Here is a 15,904-nt window from a genome sequence, read left to right on the forward strand (position 1 = left end):
TCATGGCACTAAAGAAACTTGCATAGAAATGATAGTCCCAAATGAGCCAGCCATTGGCATAACTCAGAATTTGATTTCAAAAAACATTTAGTATAAACTAGAGTTATTCTAATTAAAAACATTTTTAAACAAGCATTTTATTTTGTAATAAATTTAAATTTACAGGCCTAAACCAGATGGGAAAGAAGGTGGTTAAATGTGTAAATAAATAAGCCTGTATAAGTGAATGTTAAAATTTCTTTTTATGAGATAATAACTGTACTCGAATTCTCAAGAAGTTTCCTATACAACAAATAAATGAAAGTACATCACTACATTTAGAACCATAAACATATTTCTACTGTTTTATATTATTCATCCCACTTCTCTTTACTAAATAGTTTACCTCGGCATTTGCTGAGATTAACTTTCTGTTACTCTTCAGCATCTCTAATTTTTGTTATGAATAGTATAGATTAGCAAGCAGTAATCATTACAGAGGATTTACTAGTACTTATTAACAAAATGCTTCCTCTCTGCATTTCCTCTTCCAAAGCCACCCAAAGACACAATATTGAAAGAGTAGTTTGTTTTTAGTGTTTGTAACCTCCCTTTTCTTCATCCCCCCTCTTCCTTGTAATCACTTCTTGCTACAGGTACTAGTAAGTACCTTTCTGCCTTCCTCTCACAGGGCCTGTCAAAACTGGATCTCAGGCATCAATTTGATATCTGCATTTTAAAAGCTGACATGACTTTGCCAGTGTGTTAATTCTCTCATAGCATTTACTTTTAGTTTTTATCTCTAATTGTGGAATGAAAAAAAGGAGCTAGCTTCCAGTAAAAGAATGTCAAGCATTAGTGTGGGAGATCCTTCAGTGCAGGAACCATGTGGAAACAGAGGTAGCTTCTTGGTATCCTTAATATAACAGGACACCACAGCTTACCTTGCTTCTATAAGATTCATTCTAACCTTAATTATTTTATTGATTATATAACCTAATTGTCATCAGGCTTCACCAGTTTTCATATACAAAGAAAAGACTATGACCCAAAGCTCTTGTTCACTGTAATCCTTTATCCACAATGATCTCCAGAGGTGTTTTCTTCCCCTTAAACAACAGATTTGATCATATCACTGTATTCAAGATCCCCTTATGGTCTCAGCATGACTGCTGTAGTTCCAGCCATTATATCCATATTCCAGTTAGGGACATCGTTGAAGTTGCTTTCTTGGAAATTCTATTCTTATATCTTCTTGTCACCTCAATCTTGAAAAGATAACTTTTTTAAAAAAAATGCTGGATATATTTCTATCTGCAACTATTTAGCTATCTACATCTTATCCTTTTTTATATTTCCTAACAGGCTCCAACTGGATCAGGCCTTAGACTTTGTATATACTCTTTGAATATTTGTTAGTTAATTAATTTATTCTTAAGAAAGACAATAGCTAGATTGCTAACGCTTATGACATATGAATCACCTGATATGCATAGAGTTATTCTCACTCATTAGCCTTAAAATCCCCAAAAGTAATGCCAAATATTCTTTTAGCTTCATGCTATTCAAAATATTGTACTCAGAGAACCATTATAAATGGGGGTCTTACACTTTACAATTAAATCAAGTTCTAGATAAAGGTAAGTGGATTGAATAAATGAAAGCTACATACCAGCTAAGCTATTCATGTCTCTACATTAAAATATAGCATTTTCAAAGTGATGGCCTCAGGCCATGTAATTGTTGTCCTGAAATAAGACCTATGTGAAGAAAAAAAAAAAAAAAGTAAATTTATCTTACTGCTTTTCTTCCTAAGGATTTATGGTTTGTTCATTCATTCAATAACAATTACTGGGTTCCTAATTTGTCTCACACACTCAGCTACATGCTAGAACACTGCCATCATTTTTAGAATTACTAAGCAAGAATAATTAAGCAGAATAGTTGTGTTAATGAAGGAAAGAAGCAAATTTTAATATTTCTCCTATCCAAGTACTAACCAGGACTAACCCTGCTTAGCTTCTGAGATTAGGCACATGGATGATATGTCCATAGATGAATTTTAATATTTCTGATACATGAATTTATACTGAGTGGAGAAAACTTATTCCTATAAAACATGATTTTCCTTTGTTCTTAATGTATCCTGTTTTCAATTAGAAGGATATCATGAAAGGTTACTTTCTTAGAAATATTTATAGAATTCCTAAGAATTAGCTGAATCATGTTTTTAAGACCCCCATTTGTCAATCATTTGTGGTAGAGGAATAAAAATATTTTAAGGGGCTATTGCTATACTATGAGTCATTGATTGCTCTCTTTTTTTATACTTCTTTTAATCATCTGCAAGTTTAAGAATGGCAGTGGAATTATCAGAAAGGTCTTTGATAATGATGCTTCCTGCTTGTGCAAAACAAGAGTGTATATACAGCAAGAAAGTCGGCAATGTACTCAGGATCTCATTTACCTGACCCATTTCCTTTGTTGCTTGTTACTGATACTTCCTAAAGCAGTAACCATTTCCAGTAAAATAGAATTCTTAGATAATTTCAATAATAATTCAAAATAAAGAAATGAATGTTTATATTAGCATATTCATGTATATGTTAAATCTTTATTACTACCACATCATAAATCAGCTAGAACATTCTCTAGAAAGAGATATCAGCAGACCACAGTCATTATGCCTCACCACTGCAGGGGTAGACAGCATGCTCTTTTAGCAGAGTTCTTGGAGGCCCCTGTACATCCAAATGAGCGTGAGGAAAGGGATCAGGCATCCCTTACTTCCTGCCCATTGGAGATGGAGGACATGAGAGGTCTAAGAATTTTGAGATCATTTCCTCTAGAAATCTGAATTTGGGCTGGCATCTTACTTTAGTCTGAAACATCTATTTCATCTTGATCACAAACAGCTATAACTTGTCATTCAATGTCCTGAGATATTCCCTTTTGGGAAATATGAAATTTGGGACTGAAACTGAATTTGACTAAAATATAAACACATATTTTCTATTCTTTTTTGTTTCTCTGCATGATCGCAAACTTTTGTCATGTCTCTTCTTAGTTAATTAATAATTTAGTTATGGGCAGTTGACGAAGGTGTTAATATGAATTTTTTTCTATTTACAACTTTTCTATTATAATAACTGATATTTATTTGGGGATGATATTTCCCACCTCTTTTATCCTTTATTTCTCCTTCTGAAATATAAAGAAAATAATAATACTTCAAGTAAACCTCTATGGGAGATTGGACTCATATGCCATTAATTTCAAATTTGGACTTCTCTTTACCTACTGTGTAAGTTGTCTCTCTAATAGTTAGGAATGATCACATCTCTTCATTAAGTAAATCATCTCTCACACGAAACTTCATCTTAGAAAAAATTCTCATTATTAGACTCTTGCCATATAAGACTTCCCATAGAAAATTCTCTTATAAATGAAAGATAGTTTCTTTCTATCACAGAAAATTTGTATCTTATTAGCTGATGAAACACTGTTTTTCTTAAAAGAAGATGAGATCTATGATGTATGGAAATTACAGTTCACAGAGGAGAAAAACCAATAACTACATCAATTTTGTATTGCTTCCTTCTGAGATACTAAAGTGTTGCAACAAGAAAGCAAGGATTTCTTATCAAACATTATTGAGAGGCTATGTATACAAGGCTGTAGCAGAATTAGGTAGTACACAAAATTGAGTAATCTTGGCCCATTTTTCTTTTATGTGGGAACATAGGAATCACCATTGAGTCAAAGCTATGATCCACTCAGCTCCACATTTTACTAATAACAGTGGCTCAAGGTTATAAAAAAATGCTATGCTAGTGCTACTCGTAATGTCTGAGAATTTCTGGTAGAATTGTTGGGTGGGTGGAACCAGAAAGTTGAGTTCATTGAATTATTTTGTCCCATCTCATTCTGTAGGTCTTAAATACATCCAACCTCACTTCATGTCTTTTTTAATAGGGCCACAATTGGGGTCAAGGTGAGTTACTGCCATCTTTTTCATGGTATGTTTGGTCACAAGCATGACTGTGGCAATGTAGTGCTGTGTCAGTTCAGTTGGAACTATTGTTTCCAGAATTTCCTTCCCTTCAGTTGTTTCAATCTAGAGTTGGCCATTAGAGAAATATGCATGGGATTTGGAAGGGAGAAGCAGCAGCCATTATTCTCAGAAGGTTGGTGCAGGGTCCCAGGCACTGCCTGTGTACTTCACATGCATGAGTGCATGTGTGAGTGAGTGAGTGAGTGTGTGTGTGTGCACACACGTGTGTGCATGCATGTGTTTGCAGTTATGACATTCTGGCTCATCTTGTTCACGTGGAGCAGCACCCAGGCCCACAATTTCTCTTGCTCCCATGAAATCTTCTCCTCCTGCTTTTGCAGTTCTTGGGCCAGTAGCATGTGTAGCAAGATGGTCAAAGAAACCAACTTTTTCTGCAGGTGGCCTGTATCCTTGGGGTTTCATATAATGAGTGACCAACATAGGTTCCATTTTGTCTTTGTGGCAGGAAAATGTGTCATTGCTATGCCCAGCTGTCCAGCTTTTCTTCCTGACTCTCTGACTTGCTTACTTACAATGACTTCAGACCCACCACCATATGGAGAGGCAACAGCTCACCACAGACTTCTTCATAGATCCCTTTGTGGTCCTTCATTATTGTTGGCTTTTCTCTAATCCTCTAACTATTCACATTCAGACCTTTATTTCCTCAGCTCCCCTCACAATTGTGTAAGTTCAAATACCTGTAATAAATCCCTTATCCCATACTACTCATAATGTTCTGTTTCTCTGATTGAACCCTATCTGATGTAATGACTGTGTATTGAAAGAATTAAAGAGTTACCCTTAGTTATACCTCATTTGGAGCACTCAAAAAACCCAACGAAAAGTAGTTCCTTGGAAATGTCAAAGAAAGAGAAGACGTGTGCTTATCCTGGCAGGAGAGGCCAGGAAGAGTACAGTATAGTCCACACCAAAGAATGCCAAAGAATCTTAAACACTGCAAGGAAATTAAAAGGGAATCCAGATGCCTACCATGTATTACATATACTTATATTCTCAGTGAAGTAACGTTAAAAAGAGACCTCACTCTCAAAATGTGTCCTTTTCTTTGCATATATTTAAAATTCTTTAATAACAATTCAATCTGCACTCTCTTCTCTACTTTCAAATAATCATAATCACTATGCTTTCTGTAACTGTTCCCTTCAAGAAGCTGGTCCATCATTATGGACCCTCAAACATTACTCTGGCATCTCCACCCTTAAGTTTTCCGTGGTGTCGCTTGGCCCTCCATAATCCCCAGTTAGTCATACTTTATTTTTATTGGCTGTGTTTTTGATGATGTCCAACCCATTTTGGGTCTCTTAAGTGGTATAGATAACCTCCCCAAAAACTAGATATAGGGAGCTGAATGTACTATGTTATTCTGTGATTCTAGCTAAAAATTAGCAATAAGGTATAGGTTTAAAAACTTATTTCCTCTAATCTCTAAAGGACTACACATCAAGTTGCCTTCTATCTCTGTACCCAACAGAGTTTAGAGGAACCCAGTAATCATACACAACAGTTCAAGAAAGCTTCTGTATATCCATTAATTTCAGAATGCACAGGTGGGTCTAGATCCCAGTCACCCCTAACAAAATCCTCCAAGATAAAGCACACTATTCTTATTAGTGTAATAGAGATACGTTTATTAGTTAATTGTGTAACGAAGTCATAATTACTAATTTTTGAACACTCATACTCTCTGTTCTCATTGGACATTCCACTACACTAAATAGAAAGGATTCTTTCTTTCTGGCCCCTTTGGGCTATCATTTGGTCTCCAAAATTCAAGTATAAGTGTAAACAAATAAAATAAAACAAATGAAACAAGAAAGGCTAGGTGGAGCTACATAATCAAAAGCTACAAGAGAAAGAAAGAGAGGAGGTAGAGAGGAAAAGGCATATCCAAAGCTGTCAGAGAAGTCAGAGAGCTCAGACTAGAGAAGAGTTAAAGAGTTTCTGGGAATAGCTATGGTGTTGGAGAATACAAAGAGGAATGATGATGGACTGTGAAGGTTTTAAAGATGTGCTGTTTATTAAGAAATCCCACTCCCCTCTCCCTTGGCATTTCCTGTCAGAAAGAAGATCTACAATACTATAAATCACTTTTTGGTCACTGAATGTGTATCTAGTCTGGGTCACATTGAGTACCAGATGACCTAATTCAACCTGAATAAAGGTTATATTCACATGTTAGTTTTCCTTTTGACTTTGCAGAACAGTCCCTTATGCTTGGCATATTTTTCTGTTGCTGGACCTTGTTGTTTGGTATTTTGCATTCTTCTTCCTTCTCTCTGTGGTTCCTGGTATACAGTCTTCTCTTGTTCCTACAGCATGGACTGACACAGAAGGTGTACAGCGAGAGCTGTATCTCTCAGAGTACAGAGCTTCACTTACCAGAATCCTGATTGGTGCATTCTGTTTTCAGCCCTTACAGTCCTAAACACATTTAGCAGCATGTATGGCTCTAGAAGATTATTTTATTCCTATACAATATTTGTATTTTCTTAGACATTTCCTCAGATAATCCCATCTACTTTTCATTAGCTTTCTCCTTTTTAATTCAAAGAATTATGTTTAAACTACTTTTCATAAATGGGCGATTTACTGCCCTAAATTTTGTACCGCATCATGCTGACAATCCAGATCTCCAGTCTTCGTTAAATATGGACATAAATATTTACTTGATTCATATTGAACCTACCATTGAGTTAAATTTTCCAGTAGAAAGGACATTTCATGATTGTGGTAAATTTGGAGATGGGGCACCAAAATCCTCCTTCAAGGAAGGACTTGTTGGCTCACCTGTTGGGAGTGGTGTCAACAAACAGCCGTTTAGCTGTAGGCCTTTCAAAGATTGTCTCAAATGCAAGATGTCATTTTGCCCAAGGTCACACCCTTCCAGGGTTGATCTTCCACTGACTAACAGAGGAGAGGATGTAGGGACTTACCAGTCTGACCCAATATGGCAAACTCTGATGGACCACTTCAGCTTTAGCATTCCCAGTGAGGTTCGCTGAGTACTTCATTGGAGATGAATCATAGCTCAGCTTCTCTCTCTGTCCAACCCTGCTTCTTCCGCTCCATTCTGCAGGTATCGATCCCAAGACACTCCCTAATAAACATTCTGCCCTCAAAATGCAATCACAGAACCTGCTTCCTGGAGAAGCCAGCGCATGACAATGAATCTTTAAAACTCAAAAAACATTCTACTAGTTGAAAAAGAAAGTAAGGCCTAAAGTTTTCTCCAAAATCTAGAAATTATTGCTAACTTCTGAGTACAACTAGCGGTTAAAAGATTATTAATGCAGATCTTTGCTTTCAAAACATCTATTTACTTTTACATTATACTGAATATTTTTCTTATACATAACATTTTTTTTCTTTAAAAATTAAGCATTATAATCCTTTCACTATTTATAGATTTTATGGTATAGGACACAAATTTACAAGAAAGTTAATTGCAAATATCTCATATATTTGCTTTTATGTTAGTAATAGTTTCATTGTAGCCCATAATAATTTAAATTTGCTAGTGATTTGGATGGAGCATTAAATGCACAATCTATGAGAAAAGCATAGATAAAATTTTTAAATGCTTTAATGTGAATGAAATGTTTTGAGGATTTATTTTATTTTTAAATCACTCTTTTTCTTATTGCAAAACAATACAGGTTCAAAATATTACAAAGAAAATAAAAACACCCTAAACTCTATCATCCAGTAAAGTAATTGTTTGTTTTTGTGTATATTATTTTAGCTTTTGAAATAAACATTCATATTAGATTGTCTGTTTGAGTATGTGTATGCTAATTTCACAGTTTTTAGATACTCAGTAAGACATATCTTTTAGGAACTTCTATTTTCAGCAGTGTTCTAGCAATGTCCTTAAAAAGTTGTAACATAACATTTCTTTTACAATATTTCATAATATAAAATTTTAATTAACACTGATAGGTGTCACTCTACTTAATTCAAACTAGTGATATTTATTATGGTTAAGGAAATTGCCCAATAACTTCTATCTTATTGCAACAACTCAACTCTCATGGTGGCAAATCCCAATTCCAATAAATTCCTCATTAACAAGAAAACACCTTCTTATATTCAATTTTCTTAACCTACAAAATGAGAGCCATAAAGGAGCGCTGGCATGAGTTGCTCTTGTCAGACAAGGATAAACTCTAAGTGGAAGATGAGAAACAAATACCTGAAGGCCTGGGAGAACAACCAAAAGTAAGCAGATTCTGGGGGACAGCTAAACCTAGGCTAAAAGAATTAATCTGATATTTGAGCTGCTGACCCAAAAACAGTCCAGTGAAGTTAATTGCATGCTAAACCGAAACAACCAACTAAAGAAAAAAACCTCACATTGTTTGGGAGAGTATTACAGGATCCACGGTCTTTGTAAAATAACATTTACAATGTCAAGGATACAACCTAAAACTACTTAATAAACCAAGATACATGAAAATGTCACTCATTTTTGAGAAAAAAGACAAATAGAAATCAACCTGGAGATGCATCAGGTGTTGGAATTAGCAGACAAAGATTTAAAGCAATTAGTATAACCAAAAGAAAATATGTATATCATAAATGAAACACAGGAAAACGAGCAGAGAAATAGAAACTATAAAAAAGAAACTAATGGAAATTCCAGACAAAACCACATCAACTCAGAATTCTACATTCAGTGAAAATCATCTTCCAAGAATGAAGGTGAAATAAAATACATTTGCAGATAAAGAAAAAAAAATGTTGACAGTGGCTGTGCATTATAAGAAATGCTAAATAAGTTCTTCAGACTGAGGAATATTTATAATGTATAATGTACATTGTACTATGGGTTTATAATGTATGTAGATGTAATGCATTTGATAGCTACAGCAAAAAGGATGGGAAAGTGAGTAAATGGATTCATACGTTGCAAGATTTCTACATTTTACATGAATTGAGTCAATATTAACCCTAAGCAGCCTACGAAAAGTTAAGGATATCTATTGTGATCCTTAAAGAAACCACTAAAAAAATAGTGAAAGAGTTAATATAATGAAGATCCTGGAATATATGATGTTTATACACTTTCTATGTTTTAGCTAAACTAAAGATAAATATAAACTAAACCTAAGATAAACTTTTATTTCTTGTTTTTCTTAAAAAATGACAACAAAATATTTTGTACTAATGGTCCTTTTTGGCCCGAGTAAGGATTAATAATTTTTTTCACCTTCTTTCTTGAACTTTTTCTTTTTCTCCTGTTTCAGAGACAGTATTTTGTTCATTTTGTGTTCCTGAAAAAAAAAAAAAAGAAAATGCCTTCTTTCCCTTCAATTAGTCAGCAGTCAAGGAGTGCTTGTTTTCTCTGCAGGGTACTTATTTGTTTTGACTTCATTTCCTGCTCTCTTTCTCCCCAAGGTCATTGAATCACACTTTGATAAATAGATTGTTATTAAAGTTTACTAGAGGCAGTTGCAATGGTGGATGCTTTAAATTGATGTCTTTCATTATAACGAGTCAGAAAGTCAATGAACTGAAAAATTATTCTTTTTGTAGATATTCAGCATTAGTCAGTCAACATGGTCCTGCTGTGTGTGGCATGCTCTTCTGAATCCCATGGGGTGTGATGATGGCAGTATTTCCTGGAGAAATATGCTGTATAAAGGAAAAATGGCACAAGTATGACAGAACTGCAACTAAGTGATTGGAAGGTAGGAAGCATGGGGGCAAATGAATAGGGCAATGATCTGACTAAACCAGGAAATCTTCACAGCAAACACTGGAGTTCTGAAAGCCTGTGGAAAGCTGACAAAAGTTACCAAGTGGAGGGAATATCATGGATATGAAGGAGAAATCAGCTAAAATTATTTATTTAGTGTCCATTTTATAATATGCCAGTCACTAGAAAAACATGAAATAGATAGTATTCTTGTAAACTAATAGGGAAGATCACATGTTCCCATGGAAAAAAACGACATGTGTAGTAGTACATGCCAAGTACAAATACAAAAAGATGCCAAGTAATGTAGTGAAAATGAACACCTAATTACAGAAGTAAGGCTTCATTAAGTGGAAGGGTCTTTGAAATGAGGTCAGGACCTAAAGTGACAGAGAGAAAGGGAGAATGTTTATGATATAACTCAGAGATGAAGTCTGGTTCTTGTCTTATTCCATCTGACTTATTTCACTTAGCCTGATAGTCTCAAGCTCCATCCATGTTGTCACAAATGGCAATATTTCATCATTTTTTAGGGCTGAGTAGTATTCCATTGTATATGAATGGAAGATGTACCACATCTTCTTTATCCAGTCAAGGACACTTAGATTGTTTCCATGTCTTAGCTATTGTGAATAGTGCTGCAATGAACATAGAGGTGCATATATCTTTATGAATAAGTGTTTTCAAGTTTTGGGGCTGGATACCCAGAAGAGGATTGCTGGGTCACATGATAGCTCTATTCTTAATTTTTTGAGGAACCTCCATACTGTTTTCCATAGTGGTTGTACCAATTTAAATTCTCACCACCAGTGTACAAGGGTTCCCTTTACTTCACATCTTCTTCAACGCTTGTTATTTCTTGTCTTATTGATGGTAGCCATTCTAACAGGTGTGAGGTGGTATCTCATTGTAGCAAAAAGGTGCAGCAGCGAAATTCAGAAGCACAGAGCACATTTATAAATAAATCACTATAATAAATTCATGTTGAAGTTTAGACTTACCCAGTTGGTCTAGTTAACCAACCCATCTAATTTACCATTATATCCAAAACAAACCCTATCCTAACTAAGCTAATATGTTTTCCAAGTCATGCATTATTTTTATTAAAATCATCTTAAAGAAACAATCAACAAAACAAAAACACCACCAACTGAATGGGAGAAGAGATGCAAACGATACCTCCAATAAGGGTATAATATCCAAAATGTATCAAGAACTCAGACAACTGACTACGATTTGAAAGTTTTTCTCTGGATAGAACAGCACGGTGTGGAGGCTGGGTGAGTAGAGGGAGCAGATAGTTTGGTTATGTAGACAGACTTTTGCTGTGATGGATCTTCTCAAGGAGAGAAAGGAAGAATCAAGAAGGGATAGAGAGAGTAAGACCCTGAGGTTTCAAGATCCCCTTCCCCCCCAGGTGGACAAGAGAGGCGGGAGCAGTGGCAGAGGCAGGGGTGCGGGACGTGATTGCCTGCGGGTCTCGGGGCTGGGTGAGGGCGGGGACTCGGGAGCGCGGCCACCCACTCTCTGCCCCCTCACTTTGTCACAAGAAAAGGAGCGCGGTTCCGGCTGCGGGGCTGACTCCAGAGCCCCCGGCGGCCGCCACGGAACCCACAGCGCCGCCCTCGTAAATCGAGCGCCTCCCAGCACAGAGCGCGGAGCCGCAGAGACCCTTCGGCTGGTCGAGCTCAGGTGCGCTCGCAGCGGGTGGCTGAGCGCTGCTTCCCGCCTTTCACCTGCCCCTGGGTGAGTTCGGTTGGGCTGGGAGGACCGGTGGTGGTCCGAGCCCTCCTGAGACCTCTCGTCCCTCCCCGACAGGAGCAGCCGGCGTTCCCCGAGAGAGCGCAACGCACGCAGGACACAGCTCCAGCACGCGCACCTCGGCCACCTACGAAAGGTACTCCATTCCCGCGCGGGCTTCCTCTTCTGTATCCAGGTGACCCGACCCGGGAAGAGGGCATTGGTTGGGGAACGTCACCTCAAAGTTACGGGGAAAAATATTCTCTCGTCCTACCCAGTCCCTCCCTTTTAGATCTCCATAAAGTGGCCGCTGTCAGTTTGGAGAATGTGCATAATTTTCGACGATATGAAACGACCTGAATAACCTAAATTTAAATTAGTTTTTTTGATTTGTCTATCCTAACTTTTCGGGGAAGGTGGCCGATGGCAGTCAGTATACGGGGAAGGAGGTAAGTGAGTCCCGTCTACTGGATCCGTCTTCACCACTCCACTCCCCTACCCAGGTTGTCAAGTTTGTGTCAGGGGCGTTTCCAATGCCAGCCTTAAATAGTAGCTCTGTGGCAATTCAAAGACCGTTTTATTCCTTGTCTTCCACCTCCGTGCTTTAGGCCGATTTACTGAGCGATCAGTAAAAGGGAAACCTGTGTAAAGAGCCATTAGAAAATCCAAGATTTTGCTGAATGTCATTGGCCTTGCACCATGTCATTCATATTAGCCGTTATCACCTTTATTGTCTTCGTGCATCTTCATGTTAATCTTCTCCTTCCAGCTCCTGAACCTAAGAGAAACCAGGGATCTACTATATGTCAAAGCTTAACAAAAATTTTCACTGAATAAAACTGAAAGTATCAGTAACTTTGAAACTTAAAACGGTGCTTGAGCTCCAGCAGCACTTGGGTTAATAGACTGGTAACATCTCAATTAAAAAAAAAAAACAACCCAAGCCGAAAAACTTTGTCTCATGTTTACACAGATAATGGACTGCATTTTGATCCACTTAATTGCAATGTGTTGTGGTAAGAGTCTTGGCCAGGGTGATAGGAGCCCTGAAAACATGCTGAGCCAAATCACTGAGAATTTTTCCAGCTTCTAAAGGGAGAAGGTTGGAGCACATGCTTTTTAAAGTTTCTTCCAGCTCTAAAGGTTTATGATGAAATGAATCTATTACATCCTCATAAACATGTGTTGGATTTCAGTGGCTGCTGAAGACTTTATTAGAATATTGGCAAACAAGTTGCAATTGTAATATCCTTTCAAAGGAAGGTCTGAGAGTCAGCAACTTCGAGGTAAACCAACACAGTAGACAAATTTGGCTGGATCATAAACAAATCCATATTATTTATAATTTTTTAGGTTTAAACAGATCATTGAGTAATTGAATCATTTTCTTTTTAAGTTAAAAATACAGCCCCTCATTTTTTTTTTTTTTTTTTTTTTCTGTATAGAATATGGGCTTTGCCAGAAGATGGTTCTGTCTACCACTGGGGTGCATGATGCTGATCAACCTGATCAATGCAGATTTTGAATTTCAAAAGGGAGTGCTTGCCAGCGTCAGCCCAGGGATGACAGAAGACATGGATCTCCAGTGCTGGAACACTTGCTCTTTGTCACTGATAGATCTCAAGGAACTCAAGATAGCACACAATGTGGATGCTTTCTGGAATTTCATGTTGTTTTTGCAAAAATCCCAGCGGCCTAGACATTATAAAGTCTTCTTAAGCATAGCTCAGGATTTCTGGGACATGTATGTAGACTGTTTGCTTTCAAGATCTCATGGAATGGGCAGAAGACAGGTGATGCTTCCCAAATATAATTTTCCACAGAGGGTAACAGGAGGTAATTTAAATGTGTACTCAAGAGAATAGCAGTTTAGTTTTCTTAAAAATTCAGTATTTAATCCTCTTGATTTTTCAAGTTTATCCAACAAGCTAGCAAACTCGTCCTATTTTTTCCTAATATGATTGGCTTTGGTTGTTGTTTTTACTGAGTTCATGTAATTTAGAAACCACGGGAGCTCTGATGTACAAACTCTTGATTCTATGTGATCTTGGAATATAGTACATTTTGGTAAATCATTAAAATTATCTTACTTTTTCCCATGAATAGTTCATAAGAAAGCCATTTAACACTGTAATTATATTTGTTGAAGAAATTTTTAAACATTGGAAATGTATTTAGGCTTTTGAAATTAATTTTTTCAAAAGGTTTGTTTAATTGGACGGAATATTAAGAGACATTAAAATAAATATGAACAATTTCTCCTCTGTAACTTTATAGGACTGTATTTTACAAAATGTGAGTTTTACATTTAAGAGAACATGGAAAATATCTTAAGCAAGATGACACCAATCTGAAAGTTTAACTCTGTTGGCATTTATGAGATCAAATATTTCCTGTAGTATTTATCAAAATTGTTAATTCTTTAATATTGACGAAGGTTGTATTTTTGTTGATGTGTAATTCCCTTATGACTATTGAATGATCATTCCTGTCTTTTCAGGTAATTTGCTAATAGTTATTTATTTAAAAGCATCTTTTAAGCATCTTTATTTTAAAGAAAACACCACTTAAAATGCAACATATTTTTTAATACAACAGTCAGTGGTATAAAATTGTCACCAATTTTATAAGGTATCTTATACATAACACTGACTTGAAAACTGTACCAAAACTAATGCCAGTATTGTTCTAAAAAGTTATATTTAATCTTGATGTAGTGTACTATGTGGCTTCTGATATGTGCATTTCATCACTGAGCCATCTTATATATTAAAATGTTTTTCTGTGCATTAGTGACTACATTTTTATTGTTCTCATTTTTGTTGTCTTCATTTTTTAAAAGGAGTAACAAACAGAAAGGTAATAAGAAACTTCATTTTAGTAACGTACAGTTTGATAGAATTTTTATCTTTAGGTGTTAGCTCAGTTTTTTATATTTCCTTTTTATAGTTCACATCTTATTCTAAAAAAGGAAATGAAGCTTTAAAGAAATATACCAAACAATAAGGTAAGATGAAGTAGATGAGGAAATTGGGATGATGTGAAATAAAGACAAGAAATTAATAATATGCAGTTTTAGTTTAGACTAATAGTTTAAAATGCATGTCATAAAAACCTCTATCTTTGATAAAGGGTAGTTGTAAATTTGGTCTGAGTTTTCTGCTTCTCAGGGTGAAGAGAGGGACTCATGAGCAGTTTCAAGATTCACAATGCTAATAAGAAAAACCAAATTTGTTTGGGAGAAGACCAGGTTTTCCTAGGACTAAAAGCCAATAGATACCGGTCCCTTAGGGTTTCATAATGTCTACCATGATGTACAGCTCTGTTTTCAACTATCCTGACAATGACACATTCCCTTTAATGCAGGCTGATGCCAGCACACCCAAACTCAATCAAATATAAACAATTTTAAAAGCAGAAAAAAAAAAAAAAAAAAAAAAAAAAAAAAATACTGAAAACGTATGCAACTGTCTGATGATTTGACTTGATCCAAGGATAAACTTTGAATTAAAGGGGTGGTGGCTTACATTCTTTGAGTATGGACCCCTTTGAAATTCTGATGAAGCTATAGATCCTTTGCAAGGTGTTGTATTATATACATATCATTTTGTGTATAATTGCAGGGGAGTCTAAGAACCTGAGTTTAAGAATCTCCAATATTAAAGAATAATAGATTGCAGAGCTTTCAGGTATCTTTTACAAACATTATTTCATATAACCGAGTTTTATATAATAATTGGTTGCAGATAATATGAGGTTATAAGTCTAATAAATTCCTGGGTTGAAAATATTTTATCTTGCCAATTAATGATGGATCTGTAAGCTCAGAAAATCAACTGGTTGGAGGGCTTATGTTCTCTTATTAAAATGACCAGACAGGTACCCAAGACACCTAACTCATTTCCTGCAGATTGATGCACAGGGTCATAATTTTTCTCAGAAAACAGCTTTTTTACAAACTGTGGGCAAATGATTGAAGCTCAAAAGTTCAATGCCATAAAGCAAGACTACATAATTTTATCTAAAAATTGTCCAACCAGTTGTCACCAATCATAGTTGTCAGAAAAGTTTTGTTGCATCACTATGAACTTTTTAGTGTTAATATAATTAATTATTAGCCGTCCAAAATAGGTTAATTACAAATGATTCCCTAGTTCTCTTAATTGAATTTACATGCTACATCATTATTACAAATTAAAAATAAGGACATTTGCCAAAAATGGCATTCTGGTTTTAAAGCAGTGATTCTGAAGCCTTTTTGATGGTCCTCAGGTATCATGTTCTGTTAAAATTACCCCCTGCTCCCTGTTTTTGGCCCAAATCATGTAATTTGTATGTAGAAAAAAATATGTTCTTTTTTTTGGAAGTTTTATAAGAGTTTATTTGAGCCAAACTGATGATGTGTCAGG

At 35.9% G+C, this 15,904-nt stretch overlaps 1 protein-coding gene across 1 annotated transcript; it reads left to right on the forward strand.

Moving 5' to 3' along the window:
- The first annotated feature begins 11,349 nt into the window (after positions 1-11,349).
- Positions 11,350-14,272, forward strand: FAM237B (family with sequence similarity 237 member B). Its single transcript, XM_074339766.2, has 3 exons — positions 11,350-11,501; positions 11,574-11,652; positions 12,941-14,272. The coding sequence occupies exon 3, from the start codon at positions 12,944-12,946 to the stop codon at positions 13,358-13,360; it is 417 nt and encodes a 138-aa protein (XP_074195867.2). The 5' UTR covers positions 11,350-11,501; positions 11,574-11,652; positions 12,941-12,943; the 3' UTR covers positions 13,361-14,272.
- The last annotated feature ends 1,632 nt before the right edge of the window (positions 14,273-15,904 follow it).

This window comes from Rhinolophus sinicus, chromosome 4 (assembly GCF_057876585.1).
Source record: "Rhinolophus sinicus isolate RSI-liver-muscle chromosome 4, RSI-T2T, whole genome shotgun sequence".
In the NCBI taxonomy this organism is placed as follows: Eukaryota; Metazoa; Chordata; class Mammalia; order Chiroptera; family Rhinolophidae; genus Rhinolophus; species Rhinolophus sinicus.

Excerpts from the sequence above, each read along its gene's own strand:
- FAM237B (XM_074339766.2), top strand. The coding sequence starts at position 12,944 with ATGGGCTTTGCCAGAAGATGGTTCTGTCTACCACTGGGGTGCATGATG.